The sequence below is a fragment of the Populus nigra genome, chromosome 9 (assembly GCF_951802175.1).
Source record: "Populus nigra chromosome 9, ddPopNigr1.1, whole genome shotgun sequence".
Classification (NCBI taxonomy): Eukaryota; Viridiplantae; Streptophyta; class Magnoliopsida; order Malpighiales; family Salicaceae; genus Populus; species Populus nigra.
The window spans coordinates 15,485,453-15,508,776 of record NC_084860.1 but is presented as its reverse complement, the minus strand read 5'-3'; the positions used below and the strand labels follow the sequence as shown (position 1 = coordinate 15,508,776).

The window sequence follows — 23,324 nt, the reverse complement described above, 5'->3', positions numbered from 1 at the left end:
TTTTATTTATTTTGTTTTTAAGGTCATTACTCTGGAAAAGTATGCGATCTTTTTTAGTGTCGCCATGTAGTCTTTTGCAATGATGTTAGAACCATCTCATTGAGCTCTTTTTGGTTGTGGGCTATTGGCCATGGCGGAACAATGGTGAGTCTCTGATGAACTTTTCTTTCTTCTCCTCTCAAGTATGATATTACTAACTCATTTTTTTATAGTTGATTATTTATAATTTTTTTGTTTGATTATTAAATTTATTGGATTTATTGCATTCAGTAAGGTCAATGACATGAGTCTCAGATTGTTTTTATTTTTTAAAAAACACTATCATCGCTCTTGTTTTATAGACTAGGAATAATTTGGTTCGGCTTGCAGTGTAACATAAGCTACCAATCTAATTCTAGTCGAGTCAATTTTTTTTTAGTTTATATTTTTTTATTTTTAGCTTTCAATAATTGGTTGATTAGAATTGAGCTTTCTATTTTGTTTTGATTTGGGTTTCATTATTACGGTTCGATGTCTCGAATTACAAGTTAACTACAAGTAGCTAGTGTCAAGTTAATGTATCTTCGTGTTAATATTAAAAAAATAACAATGTTGTTGAATATATAACCATCTTAACATATTAAAAATATTTCATCTAGCATGCATTGAATTTTTTTAATTTGTAATGTTTTCACAACTTTTTTTAAGGTTAAAAAAATAATTTAAACTACAGGATAACATAGACCAAGAATCCAGTTAATTCTTAGATTTCAAAGGTGTCATTGTCTCATATATTTTTTCAATTAGCATATGAATGATTATTTGATCCAACAATTTTGGAGGAGCTATGTGTTTTTCATCAACCACAAATATTCTAGCGAACTATTTTAATTGATTTGAATATTATTTAAGGAATTTTAATGACTTTCAATTAATGATTTAAAGAAAATGGTTAAATTATAAGTTGTTTTATTATTCCATCACAAAATTGAATATTATTGCAAATGAGATCACCAACAAAATTATCGACAAAAATTTACATCTTGCGTTGGTGATCTAATTTCCATAAAAAAAATATTTCTCGTGGAATCCATGACAGAATTTAGCTCATCTTATTTATTCTTTTTTTAGTTATATTCCATGGAAATAGTGTAAAAAATATTTTCCAACAGAATCTTAACACCAAGTAAGACAGTGTAAAAGACATCTTGCAATCTGACAATTATCTATTTGATTTGTTTTTAACATCAAAATAGAATCTGTTTGGGATTACCACCAGCGAGCAAATTAGAAATAGAGTCATCCTTGATACTAGCGTCTTCAATTTCCTTGAAATGAGGATCTTCTATATGTGAAGTTGGAGTTGTAGGTTTTTTGACAGAGATGAAGGCTGTTGTTGAGGGTGCAGGTCTTTTTACTGAGACAAAAGCCACTTGCCTTGCTCCATATTGTGGTGTCAAAACTTTTGAGCTTGGAGGGGAGCTTGATTTTGCAGCAAGGCTATCTTCTGGAGGGAGTTGCTTGCCAGGAGATTCTGAAATGATTGGATTGTCTCCCAATTCAACATCACCTCCAACTTGATTCCCATGCTCACTACTCTCAACAGAAGGGCCTGGAAACAAGTGCTGCTTATCTTCATAGGAATCTTCTTTGGCGGTGTGGTCACCATCAGCCTTCTCGAAATCAGAATCACTGTCTGCAACAGACCGTTTTGACATTAGTGAGTCAACATGGCCCAACATACCCAAACAACTATTTATCAGAGTTAAAATTGGCCAGGACGGTAACGAATCCTGAGACTTATATTATCTTATATGGACTTCCAGTTCTTAGATTCGGTTATATGAAGATTGATTGATGCTCCTATGTGCAGGAGCATAATTATAAATCCATCATTCACAAACAGGGATGTTATTAAATTGTGCGGAATCTGTGGCCGAAAAGATACATAAAGAAAATTGACCACAGGGTGGCCATTGGGGAGGGGGATGGGAATATGTTGGAAAGTGTAGGGCAACAGAAACGGAAAGAAACCAAAACAAGATCTTGCCCTGAATATCGTTACCTCCTAGAAAAGACTCGATAGTCCAATAACGTGGAACTGACTTTTCAATAGAACCATCTCCAAGACCTCCATCTTGACCTTTTACATCTATTTTGTGTGTTTTCTCAACCAAAACAAACTTATCTGTCTCCCACACACACTCCAGAGTGACAAACTCCTTATTTGTTGGATAGTACTCCCTGAACACCTGCATCAATTTGTGAAGAAACTAAAATATAAGAAAAGGTACACCAAGGAAAATGTTTTTTTCCCAAAGAACATGCAGAGAAAATAAGAATTTGACCAACCTCAAGTCCTTCCTGTGTTATTTTTACAGATTGCTTCTCTTGGGATAGAGAGGAGACCATGTTGAATACTGAAACAACATCAAGCAATATCTGTTGAAGCAAACCACAAAGATTTTCATAAGCAGCGGCATAAACTTCATGCTCCTGTTAAACACATAGAGATGCTTTCTTTGTGCTTTAGGTTATCTAATCATTACTTTCACAATAACAATCCTAACAAAACTCATTTGTAATGCGCTTCTGTTTCTAATGAAAGCCAGTCCATTTTCTACTGGGTATCAGTTTCCAAATATCAGAACGGCAAACTATGCATATTCATCGGAATTTTCAAGAATATCCATATATGTGGAAATCATAGTTTTTTTATGCTGTAAACTAACACACTTGGCTCGCACTACAATATTTTGAGCTTCAAGCAGTTTCTGGAAACAGATAGGCAACTTACTTGCTGAACCAAAACTCGAAGACGTGCAAGCAAAGCCAAAATTGTCAGAGAAAATCCCATAAAAAAAGAGCGTGCCAGTAGTGTAGATATATCACTGCACCATAGTCAAGGGAATGATCCAACCAAAAAAAAAAAAGAACAAACCAGGCAGCCTGCCTTTTACATAGTAGTCTCAAGAAAATCAAAGACCCAAATAATAGAGATACATTAAAGGTAGTAAAACTAGAAAGGGAAACTCGTGGTTTCTTAGAAATCTAGAAATAGAAAAACATACGTTAAAACTTGAAATTACAGACAAAAAGCAGGAGAACAAGTAAAAGAGTGGTGATGAGCAGGCAAGGTAGAGTGCAAGCTTCAAAGAAGATTCCTATTTACAAGAATGCAAACAGATTATGAAGCTCATAGGATTGCAAATGAAACTATTTCAACGAATATGACAAAAAACACCTATGGATATGCCACTATGAATTATATGTTTGCACGTGTTCATGTTTGTTCATTGCAAGTGCACCAGAGAGTGCATGAGAGTATGTGTGTAAACAACCACATATCATTCAGCATGATGTGGAAAAAACTTTTGCAAATATGCAAAGATAGTCATTGCCATTACTTGAATCAGGAACACATAGAGGACGGCAGAGTAATTATTCTAATTACCGCATGCTTGAAATACCAAATTAATCAGACCAAGGAGATAAAGCAGAGATAAAAAAAAACCACTGATTAGGACAATAAAATTAGCTATACATTAACCAACAGGACAAAAAGGATACGTAGCTGCTTTCAGCATTGGCTCCACTATCTGCAACAAACATTGAGAATATACGTTTTAGCTCTGCACTGTATCCACGTGTAATTGTGAAAAGCCTCAATAATACTTTCTAATCTATTAGGCAGATTTTTGTCGTCTCCAAATGGTCATGATTAAAAGTAATACCCAAGATGCAAAAGAGATGTGTTGGAGATAGATCAAAATGTCCTTGCTCTTATAGAGAGATGAAAAGAAATTAACTGCAGGATATCTGGAAGAAAGTAAGTGAGATCAGAACAAAACAAAACAAAAACCATAGTTCTGTACCTGTGACAGTAAGCGTGCAGCTCCTAGAAGTCGCTCCATAAAATTGGGTGTTCCAGAGTCACATTTTCTCCACTTCAAACTGTAACAAATGAAATAACAACAAATCCTAAAAATATTACCCACAAGGAAAAACCTAAAGATATTCATGTTGTATAACAAATAACTCTAATCCAATTCAACCACCAATGCAATGTCCAGGTTCGGCAAATGATAGATATATTTGTGTTACAATACTAACCTCCCTTAGATTGAACGTGAGGGAGCTACTGTCCTTGCTACTAGTTTTATATTCAACATAATTTCACAGAGGCGTAAGGATGCTCATTGTTCCTTGTGAATGGGTAAAGATAGCAGCTAATACAACACTTGCTACTCTCCTAGTTAATATTAACAATATCATAACATTCATGAATTAAAGAACAATTATTATTTCAAAGGTTGCCAGAATGAGACATGTCTCGATGTCATATACAAATTGTATCCAGAAGAGCATAACAAACTTAATCATCAAGATTTTGCTTTCCTGAACAAAACACTACCTACAATAAAGAAAAGCATAACATAAATCTCCATCCTCTTTCTGTAGTGCTTTGAGATAATTTTCCTCTTTGTGTATCGTGTGATTCACATCTTGACAAAGTGTAAGCTTGCACAATTGAATCCATAAAGAACAACTGAATATTTGAAAAAGTAAAACAATGTACCTTTCTAACAGATGAACCTTTTGTCTAGGTTTCCTTCCTGTAATAACATGGAAGCAAGAACCCACTATCTCCTCCAACTTGCTAGATTGCAAAAGTCTCAAATCCCTCCTCACCTAGTATCTCAAGCAAATAAATAGACATATAAACAATGTGAGCTCATAATTTTTTTTAAAAAAACTGAAAATTGCCAGAAAAATACAGTATACTACAGATTATAAATATAAAGATGCAAATGAAACACCACAAAACTTGACAGTGATAGCTACTAGACCCCAAAGGAGCTCCACTTCTCTTCAAATTTGACGTCCAAAAAGAGGCAAAAAACCCAAAATTTTCTTATTCTTCTATCCATCGCTAGCCTCATAAATGTAAGAAAATTCAAATAGAGACTGAAAACTCAAAGCCCCCCCAATAAGCTCAACCGAAACAAGCTTGTTTCTTTCCGAGTAAAAGCAATACAGAACAAAAAAGTACAGAGCTTTCTCCTTTCTTTCTCAGTTTTCTCATAAACCAAACAAAACCCAGAAACCTGATCAACAAAAGAACACTCAAACCTCAACAAGTCTAGCAATTATTTACCTTTAGTAGATACTGAAAATAAGAGCATCTTCTATGCTGGTTCTTATTTTTGTACACCATTCTCTCAAAAACCCTACATTCTGCTTGAAGCTGCACCAGAAACGAGTTCAATCTCTCCTCCAGGGTTTCAATTTCAGATCCCATATTTTAGATTTTTCTATTTCGTCATAAATTTATCCATAAATTGTTATTTCAGAGTTTCTGTTAATTACGTGGGTTTTAGGGTTCCAGGGTTTTACAAGGTGGGCAAATATGAGGTGCAGTTATTTACTTATTTTAGGACTGCTAAGAGACGGTTTGTCTCGTGGTCGAACCGTGTTTTTTTATAAATATATATATTTATTTATTATTTTGATCGGTTAATATTAAAAAAATAAAAAATATTATTTTAATATATTTTTAAATAAAAAAATATTTTAAAAACAAATGTCACACATACCGTGCCTTAGTTCAGTTTAGTTCAGTTTGGTAATATGGATTGGACACGTGGTAAAATAATCTTGGGAAAGCTTAATTGGGCTCTTAATTAGCTGATTCATGACCCAGCCCAGAGCCCATTTAACATCCGCTTTGTAATTTGCAATTTTGCATCATAAAATTTGAACATTTTGAGCATAGCTGTCTTAACTGATCTAACCTACGTAGAGAAAAATGCCTTAGGTTGTCAAGTCAATTCATGCTTATAAAATTAATTATTTTTTTAATTAAAATAATATATATTTTTAAAATATTTAAGTTTATCTAGCTAAATTAATTAGATTATGAATCAACTTAGTCAAATCAACCAAACCAAATTTTACTGCATTGATATTTTTTTAATTCAGCTTAAAACTTTAATTTTATATTATAATGTCATAAATTAATGCAATTAAAAATGATGTAACAAACTAATTTTAAAATTGGTTTCTCAAATTAACCTATAATAAATTGATGTAAGAAAGCAATTAATTTCCCTAGTATTAAGATGCTGGTATTAAAAATAAATATATTTTTAAGTAAAATATAAATATATTTAAGTAAAAAATACTTTTTTAAAAAAATACATGCAAATCACAATATTAAACACGAACTAATATGAAGCATTTAATTAATCCATATATACATTGTCAATTAAAATATCTCCTTCACCATGATGTACACGGAAACATTCTATATATTATCCTAGCCTATGGACCTTGACTATTAGTTTTCAAATATCAATGCCCTCTCAAGTCGTGATAGAAGATAATTATCCTCTTTTAATACTGAAAACAAAATCCAAGTTAACATATATATATATATATATATATATATATATATATATATATATATATATATGCTTGTTGGGTAGTGTTATATATATATCCTCTTAATCATCATGATTGGTAATTAGGTTTATGACTAAACTAAGAGATATTTTGGATAATATATACTAATTGTTCTTTCTTTCCTTTTCTTCTCGACATGAATATTGGTAATTAGGTCATTGTCAAGCTCTAACAGACCTTGAAAGCTATGGAGAAAGCTTTGCTTTCTCTTCTTGACTTACCACCGGCCTCTCAACCTAAGGATTTTTTCTTCTTCAACACGATCTTATATAGGGTATGATCCACGAGTGTTGAGGAAATGACATTGCAGCTAGCATTAACTTTTCTATCCTCCTCTAGCTACCACCGAAATTCATTGTATTTGACTTGAGTTTGGAAGAAATGATGAGAATCTAACACTACATGTAGAATTTTGTTCACAAATTACATAAACTTGGCTCCCACTTGGCAATAGCTAACTTGCTCTCGAGAAAAGCCAAAAGCAAGGTTGATTTTGAGATGTAGCATGCTCTTTTCCTACTAACCCTAATTCCCATGAAAGTTTGGCAACAAAAACCCAAAAACGAGGGTTCATCACAGGAAAGTTTGGCAGAAAAAACCCAAAAACGCATTCGATCAACAGGGAATCAAGAAACCATACACCAATCATATATACTTGGTTTGATGTGATTCATAAATTTGTTGAAGAAAACACCTAATTAACCATCCATGCACGAGAGCCTTGACACTGCTACACACATGGTACGTATAGCTTGATAAGAACACAATACATTCTTTAATAATTGAAGTTTGGTGTTGCGTTTTCATATCCTAACCAACACCACCAATGGCCTATATATATATATATATATTTGTAGCTAATTAACACAATAAATAGTATATGATCATAAGTAGTTAGGTGGTTTTAGTCAAGGAGGTGGACCTCTAGCTAGCTAGGAGGTATACTCAACCACCAAGATCACAATATTTTTATTCATGGGCTACAACGCACACAGTTTTATTAATTAATTATCAACACAATGTGTATATTGTACGTACCAAGATATTTAATCATTAATGTAATATTATGCTCATAATTAAATTAAAGATATTTTAGAGTTTTATATATCTCTCTCACCGTCCATGCAAAAACAATATAATATTTGAATTGCGAGATCCATGTTATCAAGATATGCTAATCTATTAATTTACCATAAATATTGTTAAGCGTGCAATAAATAGTTTTATCGTTCGTAATTCTGAATGAAAAAACGATTTTTAAGGTTGTATTTTGTTAGTGTTTCGGAATAAAAAGAGAACAAATACAAAAAAGATATTTTTATTACAATTTTAAAATGAATTTTTATAAATGTATTTCCTAGCACTCTATTTTGAGACAATAACCTTTGTCCGAACCCACTAATCATATACCAATAACAATAATATATCATGCAAATACAACAATTAATATAAACATGAAGATTATTGCAGAATGAGACTAGGCAATGCTCGGCAATATAGTTAGAAAGTGTTTTTGAAAAAAAATATTTATTATTTTTATTTTAAACCAATATGTTTTTAGTATTTTCAGATTTTTTTATATATTGATGTCAAAAATAATTTTTAAAAAATAAAAAATATATTATTTTAATATGTTTAAGTATAAAAAACACCTTCACCAGATTCCAAAATATCCTTTTAATAAGAATACCGTTGATTTGTGTGCTGAAGGTTGTGGTATCGAAATCGAAATGAGACTCCATTGAAATTGTCGAAGGCGTAAGAGAGACGGATAACTTTTTTTGTGGGGGTTGCCGTTTTGTTGTTCTTATCAAGAAGGATGAGAAAGGTGGATTTTATATTCACTGTGGGGGTGTCTTTGGAAATCAATCAAAACTATAAGCACTCGGATTTTCTTGACCATTGCCGAAGCTGTGGTGGTGCGTAGAGTACACACATCAAATCAAACCATAGGGGAACTTTTTTTTTTTTTTTTTTGATTAGCGTGGGGTGTCCAGGCCAGCTTGTGCGCACCACGACTATTCTCCACGACCCACTGAACATCCTGCAAGCCCAGTGAGCAAGCAAGGCACCGCGGGGGTGACAGACGTACACGCGAGGACTCGAACCCAGGACACATAGGCAGGGCAAAGCCGGCCAAGGCCACTGAGCTGCAAGCCTCGGTGTAAAAACCATAGGGGAACTTTATTGTATGAGGTTGGTTAAGATGAAGGTTCGGCCATTGACGGCCACTACCACCAACCTCTCTAGGGTCCGTGTAAAATATTTTATGCGGGAAGAATATTTTTAATGTAAAATACTAATAACAATAAAAATGATAATAATAAGATGATTATTATGATAATAAGATAATGATGACGCTAAAAGATATGATTGTAGTAACGGTGAAAGAAAAGGTTATAGTTAGATAATTATAATGATGGTAAAATAACAATAATATAAAAAGAGATAATCGTGATATCATGATAATTATGGTGATGATGAGATGATGGTGGCTAAAGAAACAGAGAAAGAGAGTAGTAACATGTGTATGATAGTGAAGGAGATAGTTGTGGCGGTGATGATTGATATAATTAGATGATATTATAAATAAATTATTATTTATAAAATATTTTACAGGAAACAAATATAAAAAAATATTCTATAGAAAATATTTTCATGCGAAATACTTTACTCTAAAGAAATGAACCCCTTTATAAAGTATTTGATGGTAGAAGCAGCTTTTGCTCTATTCCGAAGGGCTTAAAGCCCCATGATCTAGATCCACCGATCACAGGGCAACGTATTATTTTTTTTGAACTTGGAAGTTCCCCAAAAATTGGCTCACACCATTCCTAACTGTATCAGCATTATACGCCATGACACCTCCTAAATTATAATAACTTAGAAGCATCGCATCCTTGAATCTATATTTCTTATGCACCAGAAGGTGCCTGTGCTCTGTCCATACTGACAAAAGTTTTATATGCCTCCAAACTTTATTTTATCCCTCCACCCATATTCCCGAAGTTACCCAAAATACCCTTTTCCCTAAATGACCAAAACGCCCTTCTTGCCCCCGAACCAAAGACAGCGGTATTGACCCTGATGCTCACAGCCCCCCCTTCCCACCACGTAAAACCCAAGAGGCCGGCATTTTGGACTGTTTTGGCCTCCACAAAATACCGGTCAACTGTCTCTCCCATGCTACAAAGACGCCTTCTTCGGCTTTGGTTAGTTAAAAAGAAAAAGACATGCCATACAACATTAACATCAACAAGTACCATGAAAAAGCCTGAAGCGAAGTTCCATTTTTATGGCCGAGGTCGTTCATGAAAAGATGACACAGCTTTGTCGAGAGGTTGTTCATGTAAAAAATATCAAGTGGAACATTCTTGAACGAGTAACAGTGTTTAAGCAGTTTTTTCAATTCATTTGGGGCAGGATTCTTGCTTGCTCTATAGGCAAGCCTGTGAGGTACCGGAGGTTAGCTCGCCGGCCGTATTCTCCACCACCGGAGGCCATGGAAGCCGGTGTGGAGTCGTTAGAGGCTGCAAGTTGTAGTGGGTTCAACGCGGATTCGGATTTAGTCCGTTTGAAGATTAGTTTGTTGGGTGATTGCCAAATTGGTAAAACAAGCTTTATGGTAAGCTTATGTGACCTTTTCTTTTCCTTCCTTTTCCTTTTTGAGTCATGGATAGCTATTTAGCTTGACTAGTAATGCTTTTGTGTTGATTATTTCTTTCTTCTTCTTTTATTCATTTTGTTTTTTGAATATGAAGATCAAGTATGTGGGAGATGAGCAGGAGAAGAAATGCTTGGGGATGACAGGATTGAATTTGATGGACAAAACCTTATTTGTTCAAGGAGCAAGGATTTCATTTAGTATATGGGATGTAGCAGGTATTTTATAATCATTTAAACAATTTTTTTAAGGTGATTTTAATTAGGCCTAAGAAAAGGGTTTTTGTTAATTAGTTTATTTATTTATTTTTTATTTCTTTGTTTCTTGTATGTAGGTGATAGCAGGTCAATTGATCATGTTCCAATTGCATGCAAAGATGCAGTGGCAATATTGTTCATGTTTGATCTTACCAGTCGCTGTACTCTTAACAGGTTAGGAACATGTCCCTTTCCTTTAATGCGAAAAAATAAAAATTAGGCATTGTCAGACTTTGTTAAGCATATAATTAATTAATTTGTCATGGCTTAATTTGCAGTGTGCTTGAATGGTATAGTCAGGCAAGAAAATGGAATCAGGTACCAATTGAACAGTTCCTCTTCCAGCAATTATCTCCTTTCTTTACTAGCAATTGATTTTATTAATCTTTTTGAAATGATAGTCGTCATTAAGTGCCTCATTATAAACGATAATTGAAATTTAGAGGATTAAGTTCAGCAACTGTATTGTGACCTTAATTAATCTTAATCAGTTAATCTTCTCATATACTAATGTTAATTCAGTTTGTGATTAGCCCGGAAAAGGATCGTTGATGTCAATTGAATTCCTGAACCATAAAGCTGCAGTTAGTTCAAAGAATGATCTGTAACAGTGTATGATTTTACCAAAACCGATTAAAGAGTGGAGCCCCAAGATTAATGATGGTTTCATTGTACATGAACTTCATAACATCGTGTTTGCTTTATTGGTTTGATTTAATGGGGTCTGCATCGCTGAATCACACAGTTTGACACTTTTTCTTAATAAAGAGTGGAGCCCTAGATTTAATAATAGACCAAACTGTTTTAATGTGCATGGTCTTATATCTCAAAGCTTCTTTTTGTGTTTTCTGTTTGCAGACAGCAATTCCTATACTAATAGGGACCAAATTTGATGATTTTGTCCAACTTCCACCGAATTTGCAGTGGACAATAGTGACTCAGGTAATTAACTTGTAATCTTAAACTATTTGATTGATCTGTTCAAATTAATGAAGCTCATGTGGATCACACCAGAAAATTTTGGCATTTTTCATGCTTCCGTGCACCATCTAAATCAAATTCTGGGAGTAATTCTTTTACTTTTGAAGCTTGAAGGTTATTTTATGATAAATGTGCTACTCCAAGAAGTAGGAGTACTAAATGGACTAGTAGTGCTACCAAAAACTGTAAAATTCATGTATCATTTCTGCAGCATAAGCTTGTTCATGCATTTTCAGTTCTTCCCTCATGATTTAGGACATAATTTTCATGAATGTGACATCCCATTGATGAGATTGTGAATTCGAGGAATGATGATGTGGGGATGACTAAAAAGACACTTGAGTCCTAGTTTGTCAAATTCTGGGAAAAAAAAGAAGAAATTCTGGAGGAATTGACATTTCCTTGTCTTTCCGTGTTGAAAAATAAGCACAAGGGGCCACATATTTCATTGAAATTGAATTTTAATTAAGATTGGAAAGAACTTTGTTTAAAGAGTATTTATATCTGCATTACGCTTGTCAAATTTAACACAGTGTGTGCTGAACTACAGGCAAGGGCATATGCAAAGGCAATGAAGGCAACCCTTTTCTTTTCAAGTGCTAAACATAACATAAATGTGAACAAGATCTTCAAATTTATCATGGCTAAACTCCTTAACTTGCCATGGACTGTAGAGAGAAACTTGACAATTGGAGAACCCATTATTGACTTCTAAACGTGTCCCTTCGGCACTGATCCTCGTGTACATAGCCGAAAGAGGGAAAAAGACTGAAACAAGATATAATAATTCAAGCCCAGCTGATTGATTCTAGAGACTTCTTTTTATTGTATGGTTCTCCTTGTTCTTTCTTTCTTTCTTTTTTTCCTAACTTCACACTGGATTGGAGATCGCAGATGTTACCAAGTGCATGGTAAGTGTGTTTTTGTCTGCGTGGCCAACCACGTTTTAACCGATGTATATGATGCTTTTTGAGCGGTCAACTGCAGTTTGAAACGCGGTTGGCCACGTAGAAAAACAGCCCTTAGAGTAGAGGGGCAATAGCAGTGGGTTTTCTTGATGCAAAAGATTTAAAAGAGGTGAAATATCTTCTTCTCTGTCCCATAGTCAAAATGATGTTTTTTCCTCATATGTTCTTCCTTCAGGTTAGAGAAGGAATCAATGCTGCTTAAATTAATACAATTCAAGTTGGTATCTTCAAGAAACCTGCCATCCTGCTTCTTGTCATTTTACAATTTTTGAACATTTATTCCAATTCTGCTTCAAAACACCATTCACTGTCAGCCCTCCCCCATACCTAGCCTATGGCCTCCAAGAAATTCATGCTTTCTGGAACCAACTATTATCTTACTAGATTTCTGTTCATGGTAATGAGGGTGAGATGAAGTGTGAACGAACCTTAGTCATCACTGGACTACTAAAAAACCATTCACTGATTTGACAATAGCAACATGCTTTCTGCAAGTAAATCGTTGCAATATTCTGTCTGCCATTTGCTAAAGCAGTGAGGTAAGGACCATATTGATGCACAGAAAAATGTTTTCTCAATTCTTGCATACAATATGCACAAATTCAAGACAGAAACTCACACGATGATAACATTATACCAAGATCAGAACCAACCATCATCTGAGGACAGAGTTCTCTGCAATCTAGAGTCTATCAAGCTACCAGCAAGCTCAGTTTTCTTAACATTCTTTCTCTTTTCCTTTCAATAAACTGACTTGAAAGGTAATTGAACCTCAATGTCTAACAAATACTGATGGCCCTAAAGGATGGCAGTAATGAGTTTCTTCAAGCAAAAGAAGAAAAAACTACAAATACAAAGATAATATTTTCTTTCTTCTCTATTTCAAACTAATGTTTGCATTTCCCTGCCAAATAACTCTACATGTTCTCTCCCCCTCGGGATCAGTTTGGGTGAATCATAATTTATCAAGAGCATTTTGAAGCCCATATTCATATTCTTACACATCAAGTAAACAATAGAAATTTCACCATGACAATTGAATAAGACCTCCATCACTAGGATGAAAGCCTTAGCCTCCTCCTAACAAGGTCAACAGAGCCTTCCATTTGTTAACAGAAACAAGGCCATAATATTTCCACAGTGTAATGTCTGAAGTCCTACTTAGACTCTTGAGGCTATATATTCTAAGTTTTCAGAGCAAATTTTCTATGCAAACAAATAATTCATATTAAAAAACCTTCTCTGAGTAATTTAAAGAATCTGTCAAATGCAAATAAACCATCACTAAAAAGTACTCACCAAACCATCAACACATAGTTGTTCAATAAAAAGCAATATTCCATGAAAAGTATAGATGAAAATGCAAGGTCCCTTCATCTTCAGAACGAGGTTCAGGGAATCATCACAAAGTTGCTAATTTATTTCCATGTAGTTTCCAAAATGCAATAATGTTGGAAAGACTGGTTTATAAGACTGCTATACTTAAATTCCTCGATGCCTTGTTGAATTCCAAAACTTGCAGTGCTCTTTCCATATAGAACTCCCTAGTTTCACCATTACTGCCAGCTTCATTGGAGACATGAAGAGTGAGTTCCTCCATTGCATGGCCGAAGAGGAGCAAGTATTTCAGCACATGTAGTTCATTCATCGTGCCTTTAAATCCCTTCACGTTCACCGCCTTAAGAGTAGTAGTGACACACTCTTCCACTAGCAAGTCCTCAGACCAAAATTCTTGAGGGTTAAATGGATAGGGAGCTCTGTATTCCTGAAACAAAGAGAAATATAGTTCGGACAAAACGCTAATGGTTGGAGTTCAAGCTACTTGGGAAAACATTATTGCGCAGCAGAGAGATTTTAACCAGATTTATGCAATAGCACTTACAGGGAAAATATTTGCAGGACCAATGTCTATGGTAAGAATCTCTAGATGAGGACAGCTCCTTAGCATGAACCTGATACCACAAAATTCATTAATGTGCAGTGCTGTTTTGAGGATCAGATAGCGGACATCAATTGGAGCTTGCAAACCCAATGGTTCGTTTCCACTGGGAACAATCTGTAAGTGACCATCAACATAAAATAAAACGACGTTAATCCCAGATTTCATACACTCGACACCAGATGTTAAAGAGGCCTAGAAGCCAATTAAAATGCTATATTATTTACTGTAATTCGAGAGGCCATGGTGAATTGACTTGAAGGGTGAGACACATGGCCATGGTGAATTGACTCGAAGGGTGAGACACATAGTGACCAAAAACTTTTGGCAACAATATATGTTCCCTTTGGATCTGTACAACTCAGGATTTGGCGACAAAAGGGGTCACCTAATAAAAATATTAGGTGACAATTTGCAGTAGTTTTTGGCAACTTCATTGTCATTCACTGAAGTTAAGATTTAGTGGCAGCATGAATAAAAATGTGTGAGAATATGCTTTAATCTAATCTAAAGGACAATTTTAGCACAAAATCATATTAAATTTCCTCCACTTCTCCTTCTATATAAGTTGGTGAAGCAGGTCGAAATTTATCGGCAAAAATTTTCTTTTATGGAAAATTAGGGTTTAATTTAATGTCTTTGATTGAAGTACTTAACAAGAAAGTGCTGATTTTGACAGTCTTTTTACTATCATTAACAACAAATGGATGGAGGAATCACATTATCTTATGTCAATTACGTTTGAAGAAAATTTGATAAAATCAAAAGGTTTGGAACTTAATTGATGATGGAGTAAAATGTTAGGGGCTAAAACCAAGGATTCCCTAAGATTAAATCAGAAAAATTGTAAGAACGTGTGAGAAAATAAACATATGGCGATTTCTGATAAGTGGAATGGTTGCCTTTGAAAACTACAAGAAACTGAGTTATGGAGTGAAAACAAATTGCCACCAGCAGCTTTTGGCGACAATGTACGTTGCCTATAAATATCTAAAACCCAGGATTGGCAGCATCAGGTGACATATCGCGACGATGCCCGGAATTGGATACGGCAGTGTGCATCCCTAAATTAAGAATTTCGTCACAACATGTAAATGAAGCAGCTTAACATATGGCAGGAGGTTATATCAGATCTACAAGTTCATTAAGACATGGGGTAAATCAATTTATAGACTAAGAATATATGAAACTGACAAAATCTGTCTCAGCATGAGGCAACATAAAAGCAAAGGAAATCAAACAAGGTTCTGTACCTGTAAGAAGACGCTGCAAACTGTCAAAACTTGAGCAGCAAAAAGATCTTCTAAGAGATCACAAAGGAATAAACCAATTTCATCAAATACAGTCTCCGTCTCAAAATCAAGCTCAGCCTTTACCAAATCGCTTTGATCGTCCAAAAGAAATTCACCCACGTTTCCTGAGAACTTAAAGAATTGAAGTTTTGGTCCCTCTATTAATACGAAATCATCGGCAATATCACACTCCTCAATGACCAAGCTTTTTAGCCTCAAACCTGGCTTAGATATCTCAAAGCTCACTATGTCCCAACACTTCTTTAGACTCAAACTCTCTAACAATGGACAACTCTCCAATATAGCCAAAATAGATCCCATGTTTATTTTAATCCACCCTAGAGAAAGAGTCTTTAGCGCACAGAAATTAGAGAAGTTGGATACATCAAAACTGCACGAAAACAACTCCAAGGACTTGAGAGCCTGGCCATGTTCATAAACAAGCAAAGGCAATTCAAATGCTGCTTGATGATTCTCAAGTGCATGTTCTCTCCATGTCGGGTCAGAGAAATCTAGTCCTAATTCTCTCACGTTACGTGACGACGCGAACATGACAATATTTTGCATATCAGCAAGAAAATCCCCGGGCTTTGAACATGTGAGTCCAAGTGTTTTAATATCCTGTTTTGGATAGTTTGCAATAAACTGCCTTGCAAAGTTGATGAAAACTTCTCTCTGAACTTTTTGATTCCCTTCAGGCTCGTCAGATTTAACAAAGAAGTTCTCGTTAAACTGTATATGCATCGCATCACGCCAGATGTTAAGCCATTGTTTAGACAAAACAGATGTCCTAGCAGCCTCTTTGAATGACAGAAAACCTGCAATGATTATGAGTAGAGAGCTTGGCAGGTTTGAGATCATGTCTATGTTTCTGTCCATGGTCATGAAGGGTGTTGTCTGTGAATTTCAAGAGGCAGCTGCAGTGGTTTTTTATAGTGAAGAAATGCAGCTATTTTGCAGGCTGTTGGATTCCTGAGAAAGGTTGTGTCTGTCTGTTCAGAAAACAAAAACAGACAGGGGAAAGCACTCTTTAACTGGAAAATTAAGCAGGGATACTGAGATTAAAGAAAAGGATTGGCGAAATGGGAGAACATACAACCAAGAACTAAGTATTGTGTTGAATCAAGAAGAAAAGGAAAAGATCTAATAACTTCTATGGACCCAGTTCTCAAAAAACAAAATACTATTGTACCTACATTTTCTAGTGATTCAATCTCTCATAAATGGTAACTTTCAAAAATTACTAAAAAAATTCAATATATTACCAAATAAAAAAAGAAAAAAAAAGAAGGCTATCATCGGCGCCTCATCGGCATTTCTCGGCACCTCATCGGCACCTCTTGTATGCTGAGTTGGATGGTAAGGACTAGTAAAGAAAGTAAGAAATAGGTGTAGAAAACCTCCGTAGGAGAATTTAAGAGTTACACTTGGTTATACACCACAATTCTCATCACCTTGCTGTAATCTTTTGTAATGACTGCAAGAAATTGAAGACAAGAAACTAATGGTAGCCTCATTGGCATAGTAATTGCTCCGTGTTACACCAACATCAGTGTTGTAATGGCTAATGCTGGCTGCATTGTAATGGCTAATGCTGGCTGCATTCCAAGTTTTGGAATTCTTGATTGAGTAGAATTAGAGAGCATTATTTCAGTTGATATAAATTTATTTAGTTGTGCATCAAATTCTATACCAAAACACAGAGCAAAAGATTATTGAATATGGAAGTTCGTAATGGCAAATGAATAATGTGCCTGACCCTCCATGACTTCCTAGCCTGGGTCCGTTTTCTTGTATACATTCAAAGCAGTCATTGGGCTAATAGCTATCTATCACGACGCCCACGCAGGACTGGCAACACACGTCCCCAACCTTCCATATATTTTGCTCATTGACTCTCACTTATTGTGATAGAGTGAAGCGTTAGATGTAAATCAACACTTTTTATTTTGAAAGTAAGAAATTCTCTAAAATATCCGAGAGACAGATTTATTTAATATCTCCGTATTTATCTGTTTTGGTCTCCCACATTTTTTCCTTTTATGTTCCTTTTATTTTAGAACACTAACCAACACACAACTTTTAAATACAATCATCACTGGTATTTTTGACAAATAAATAAACCAAGAGAGCGAATAACCATTCAATCAGATTAATTAGCCATACAAGGATCAAATACAACGGCCAGCTATGCAACACACATGACTGGAATGGCCACAGACCTCGATCAGCATAAAAACAGCCATAAACAGACCAGTTCAAACCAATCGAGTTCTCATATTTGATAATCCCTGGATGGGGAGAAATAAGCGCTATTTAAGAGGTTTCCTACTCAGAATAAACGTTCCATTGATAAACAAAAAGTTGTTGATTCTCTGGCATGCGGATGTCAGAAAATCATACTGGAGAAGCCACTTAATGAACATCTCTTTGCAGAGTTCTCGTGCAATTGTACATATTCACGGCTGAAAAAAAAAAGGACACGTAAATTATTTACAAAGAGCTGGACAAGACCAGCATGGAAAAATCATTCAGGATTCTTCAATTATTCATGTCAATGTGAAGCATTTTCTGCAGTGGTCAAGAATAAACAAAATGTCAACTGTCATTGGAATTAGTTTCTAGAGTTAAATTTATTCCCCTGGCGCATATACGCCACTTACTATCTAGAAAAAAACAAAACTCATCCATGTCAAAGGTACAAGCATGTGCATCAAAATGGTACTAAGTGCTCCAAACAATTCTGAAGAATGAAATAGTGTTTCTAGCATCAAAATGCAACTTGGTAACGCATAGCATGTATTCGCATCCCACTTTGTTTTCTGCAGCAGGAAACAAACAAAGTTTGACGTGTATAAATGGTTCAAAACAGAAGTTTGCCTACATACATAACATTCAGATAATTCAAAGTTTGCCTTCAAATATACAAAGCGAGTTTTGGTGTATATAAATGGTTCAAAACAGAAGTTTCAGAGGTTTGCTTACAGTGATACAAGGAAATGAAAGTGTGATGCTTTATGCTCAGCATGCAAGGACAAAAGGAAAATTATACTTGCATAGGAGAAAAACGGCCAGGATTAATTGGAATAAGAGACCTGCATACTCGTACAAAGGTTTCAATAGAGTATAGACTCCATTAAGGCTATTTAAACTATAAGCTTCAAGGGATGAAAAATCACATCCTCAACTTTTAGAATCGGGGAAAATGGTATGCAACTTAACTTCCCAAGAGCTTTTGCAGTCCACATAAAGGCAGACCCAAATGCCCAAAGAGATGAACATAACAAAATCACAACCAAAACATACATTATTCAAATACCAACTAAAAGGAGACTACTTTAGCCAGTATAATAACAGTGAAGAGGCAAAGAAACTTTAGTCATGATTCACACAATAACAAATAGAAGTTGCATTTTGATTGGTGGCCTACCAGCTACAACCAAATTTGATTGCATCCTTTTCAAATAGTTCATAATAGCGTTGAGGTTCAATGGGATTATCCTGGAATGCAGAAGAAATTTTACATTCAATTATAGCAATAAATACGAGAAAAGCTCAATTTATGGTAACTGGATATTATGAGATATTGCTCACATTAATGAAAGTTTTATTGGTGCTTCCAAGATCCATCATGTAAGGCCTGTCAATGAATGTGGAGAAGACAAAGTTAGACATGGAGATATGGTAAATTCTCATCAATCTATGACAAGGGTCATGACACAGCCGATTCTTACCTTACTTGATTTTTTAACATACCATCAGGCTGCTCCTTTTCTACTTGCCAAAGAAACCAGAAACAAGAATCACAAAAATGCCCTGAAACAACAAAGAAGAAAAATTAAACTGCTAATTTTAGATCTACTGTAATTGAATAACAGCATGTTTCTTGCTATGAGATGGATGGTCTATAGGAATATCTACCACCCTCCTTTCTCTCCAAAAAAGGTAACAGCTTTGACGGTGTATATAAAGGGGTTCTGCTTACCAATATGCTTGTGAGAAACATAAACATCACACAGAGGGTAAGCTAACAACTTTCTTCTATAATCAGAGATTCCATCTTAACAAGGGTTGACCATAAAAGAAATAAATACACAGTTAGTGTCAACACCACCAAGCACAGAAAGGATCCTGTCAGAACGAAAAGAAATTGATTGACTATAGACTCCTTTCTGCCGAGGACTAAAGGCTGTCTCCTCAATAAACAGAGTTGTTTTTGAAACTTTGAAAAACTAGTAGGGGCAGCACTAGAACTTTTGAATGAGAGAGTGGGTGTGGGGGGGCATTATGAAAAACAAATTTCGGTAAACTTGAAAATTATATGAAAAAAAATCCGTACAGATAATACATAACTGTTTGGGGATGTTAAACTTGTACTCTTATGAAATAAACCTCGGCTTAAAGAATTTGTGAATTTTCCATTTCTCACAGAAACATAAATCTCTGATAAAGAAGAATCCCCGGAACTTACCATTCAGAGCCTCACCACCCTTAAAAACATAAAGTCTCCATCTTATATCAGGTTTCTTAGCATATGGGGGCTTGGTGAACAGAAATGTAATGCCTAGCAAAGGGAAAAAAAATTGGCATAAGTGAAAATGAAAAAGGAAACTACCAAAACATGTGTTAGTAAACTTTTCAAATCATGCACGAACCAAAGTAAGCAAGAAACAAAAAAAAAAAAACAAGTTTTGGCTCAATTTGTAAAACTGCTTATAGAGATCAAATACACCATCAATCAAGAAGCCTTTAGTGCTCATGCCTAATTCTACCTCTCATAAGAATGTAATTTGAAAATGTATCACCTACATGTTGCTTAAGGGAATCTACTGTTTTTTTCTCGCCTCACAAATGCAGTGAAACTTCCTTAACTATTTTTCAAATGACAAAATAACTGAGTGAATCTGCATCAATTCAACTAAATTGACCAGAAAAGATGCATTTATGTCAAAATGTGAGTAAAGCAGTTGCATGACAAAAGGGTCTGCACCTAGATTAACTAGCCAAAGATGTCAAAAAACTTATAACTTGCCACCATAATTGTATAAAAGAGGTGAGAGAGAGAGAGAGAGAGAGGTTCAGCAGAACTATCAAGTAATGAAAGAAAATATTATTTGCTTCAGAGAAACTAAAAGCAATGCACATTTTACCCACCTCTGACTCTATTGGTTTCAGCAGCGAGTTTTCCAGATAGCTCAAAAGAAGATTGTTTCTGCAAGTTGTGATGATAATGATCGTGATTAAGGTCATTAGCTAGACACTATATAATCTGCTTCTTAGCCAAACAAAAGTATGTTTACTAATTTAGCAAGCAACATTGAGCACAAGGAAGTAAAGGAACCACACAAGTTATCCGTACCTTTTGCTTGGCTTCCAAAGTCTCCTCAGCAGCCTTCATCTTAGACACAGAATCATCGTAATTGTCATCATCACTGCTCCTGCCAAAGCAAGTAATGAACATCTAAGTAGAAGCTACATAAAAGCTTAACATATTAGAAGCAAAGGATCCTCAAGATGACCAGATAAAAAAAGGAAGAAAAACTAGGCCAGGGCAAAGGTATATGCAACAGTGTGCTTTTATCATCATCTCATAGCCTTACTTCATTCAAAAACCATGAATGACTACAGAGTCAATAACACTCAGCTTTAACCTATGGCATTGTGCATATGCCCCTTCTGACACATTTATCAACTGCAAATATTGTGCAGAACTCAAAAGAAAAAACTCATTTCTTCAATAAAATACTTCGGCTTTTTTTCTTTTGGTTCTTTTTTATGGTAAAGAATGTATCACGTCAAATAGAAAGGTCTGCTCTGTTATGTTGGTGGGATCAAATATCATCAAATGACCATTTTTGCTAGGCTTTTAATCCCAAGAATATCTGAAAACTAATGCTTCCTCAGCCCGGAGCTCTTTCTTAATAAATTTAACTAGGACAATTTTGGCTTCTTATTACAAGCTTTTCTATATAGCATTTTCACAGTAGAGGCATGTAACCAATGTTCCATACAAAAATGAGAAGAAGAAAAGTTTAAGAAGCAGCCTACCTTCGTTCAGCTCCCCAAGAGTTTTTCCCCTGGAATATTTTTTTTGTCAGCATTTCATTAAAATATCTTTTAAGGAGAAGAAATTCCAAACATTCATCAAAGATTGAAATCTTAAAAGATGCATGATCCACAAGATATCTTTGGTTAAAATAAATAAAACAAAATAACATCCAAATTATGGATTTGTTAGGAACTTCTGGCCAGAAGGATTTATGGCCTTAATTTTCTAGCAAAACATTCTGTGTTTTTATTGGGATTCTTTGTTCTCTTATATGTTGTAAGGTCAGGATTTTTCAATTAAATGTTTCTGGCTAGTGGCTACTGTTTTGGTTTTCGACATGGATTAACATTACAGTGTGAAAGCAGATAAGTTAAGGGAAAAAATAGGAGATTTTACAATTTATAATGCGAGAATGCAAGATTACGAAGTTCTGTAGGTTTTTTGATGGGATTGATGTTAAAGTTAATTATCTGAAGACTCATATGCAAACAGTTAGTTAGCAAACAGATTCGAATACTACCAAATATCCAACAAGTTCATAAAATCATCATAGAAACTTTGGAATAATAAAAAGAAAAAACCTTAAAACACTTATAAACAAGCTCCAGCTGAGTAATTTATCGAAACTTCAAACACTATGCACAATAAATTGATTGAAATCCAATAGCCACTTAAAAAAAAACACCACCACATAATTTCTAATCAAACAAAACCAAGCTTGAAACCCTTATAAACAACAAGACCCTGATCAAAAAGCTAAAGAATATATCGAAACCCAATATACAAATCACATTTAGTTTCCAATTTATCAAATTGGCAATAGCTCAGAATGAAACACCACTAATTAGCCTACATTTATCAGCAACATTGTAAAGAAAATAGTTTTTAACCACAAACAACACGATAATAAGATAATCTAATAAAAAAATAATGTTAAGACCAAAGTGTTTCTAGGAGTGGATATCAACAGTTACCTTTTGCGGTCTCTCTCTGATTGAGGCTGTGGTGAGCGAGACCTATGCTTGCTCCTGTTCCGACGGTTTGATCGCAATGGAGAAGCAGATCGCCCCCCATGTCTTCCTTTAGAAGAAGACTTTCCTTCAACCTCTGACCCTCTCTCCTCCCAACTTCCCTCTCTCCTCTGTCTCTGTGATTCCTTTCATATTCTTCTCTCACCCTTCTCGCTTCCCTTTTTCACATAATTCCTCTCGATCTCTCTATCCCTCATTTTTTCACCCTCTTTCTCTGCATGGGCTCTCCTTAATCTTTTCATTCTTGACGAAGGAAACCTCGTTCGGGTTGAATTTCTCTCTTTCTCTACTAGGGACCAGTCTTTTTGCGAGCTCCTGTCTCTCGCCGGAGCAGGAAGAGATGGAGAATGAGACATATCCCGTTTCCTTCTTCGGAGATTTATTATTTCGGCATTACCGTTGTTTCTCTCACTCGCTACAGAAGTGTCTCTATCTCATCTCTATGAGAGCTTCTGTGTCGATGCCTGATTATTTCAATTTCAGTGGACTGAAGCACCATGACACCGTATGTAATCTCTCTATCCCTCATTATTTCAATTTATTCTAGCATAGAGAGTGTGATCGAATTAAATTAGTAATATGCATTGCTGAAGCACTGACGATGTATTACAATACGTATGTTTACAAAGAGCCATATATGAATTCATACAACACTGGCATGCGATGGTTGACAAAAATTTTAAATGGACATTAGATGCG

The 23,324-nt window shown here is 35.1% G+C and overlaps 4 protein-coding genes across 9 annotated transcripts; 1 reads left to right on the top strand and 3 right to left on the bottom strand.

Annotated features, from left to right (window-relative positions):
- Positions 1–1,072: 1,072 nt before the first annotated feature.
- LOC133703002 (uncharacterized) lies at positions 1,073–5,425 on the bottom strand. Its single transcript, XM_062127381.1, has 8 exons — positions 5,138–5,425; positions 4,559–4,671; positions 3,855–3,933; positions 3,550–3,578; positions 2,777–2,870; positions 2,332–2,421; positions 2,045–2,231; positions 1,073–1,675 (listed from the first exon to the last, which is right to left on the bottom strand). Exons 1-8 carry the CDS (start codon positions 5,279–5,281, stop codon positions 1,227–1,229), a joined length of 1,185 nt encoding a protein of 394 aa, XP_061983365.1. The 5' UTR covers positions 5,282–5,425; the 3' UTR covers positions 1,073–1,226.
- Positions 5,426–9,394: 3,969 nt separating this feature from the next.
- LOC133703087 (septum-promoting GTP-binding protein 1-like) lies at positions 9,395–12,441 on the top strand. Its single transcript, XM_062127504.1, has 6 exons — positions 9,395–10,069; positions 10,206–10,326; positions 10,443–10,539; positions 10,644–10,683; positions 11,224–11,307; positions 11,897–12,441. The coding sequence occupies exons 1-6, from the start codon at positions 9,740–9,742 to the stop codon at positions 12,059–12,061; spliced, it is 837 nt and encodes a 278-aa protein (XP_061983488.1). The 5' UTR covers positions 9,395–9,739; the 3' UTR covers positions 12,062–12,441.
- Positions 12,442–13,779: 1,338 nt separating this feature from the next.
- Positions 13,780–16,424, bottom strand: LOC133703080 (putative F-box/LRR-repeat protein At1g56400). The gene is made up of 3 exons (XM_062127492.1): positions 15,507–16,424; positions 14,197–14,370; positions 13,780–14,079 (listed from the first exon to the last, which is right to left on the bottom strand). The coding sequence occupies exons 1-3, from the start codon at positions 16,422–16,424 to the stop codon at positions 13,780–13,782; spliced, it is 1,392 nt and encodes a 463-aa protein (XP_061983476.1).
- A 1,240-nt stretch (positions 16,425–17,664) lies between these two features.
- LOC133703078 (FHA domain-containing protein DDL-like) lies at positions 17,665–23,209 on the bottom strand. Of its 6 annotated transcripts, XR_009843829.1 has the most exons (10): positions 22,569–23,209; positions 21,594–21,622; positions 20,905–20,983; positions 20,700–20,757; positions 20,017–20,109; positions 19,280–19,361; positions 19,140–19,185; positions 18,976–19,046; positions 18,531–18,640; positions 17,665–18,010 (listed from the first exon to the last, which is right to left on the bottom strand). XR_009843829.1 is itself a non-coding variant. In XM_062127487.1 (9 exons), exons 3-9 carry the CDS (start codon positions 20,941–20,943, stop codon positions 18,592–18,594), a joined length of 438 nt encoding a protein of 145 aa, XP_061983471.1. In that variant the 5' UTR covers positions 20,944–20,983; positions 21,594–21,622; positions 22,569–23,208; the 3' UTR covers positions 17,665–18,591. The 6 variants fall into 6 exon arrangements, 5 of the variants coding, with proteins under 5 accessions (XP_061983471.1, XP_061983472.1, XP_061983473.1 ...); XM_062127487.1 differs by having other exon boundaries at positions 17,665–18,640; positions 22,569–23,208; XM_062127488.1 differs by lacking the exon at positions 18,531–18,640 and having other exon boundaries at positions 17,665–18,367; positions 22,569–23,208.
- Between the last annotated feature and the right edge of the window lie 115 nt (positions 23,210–23,324).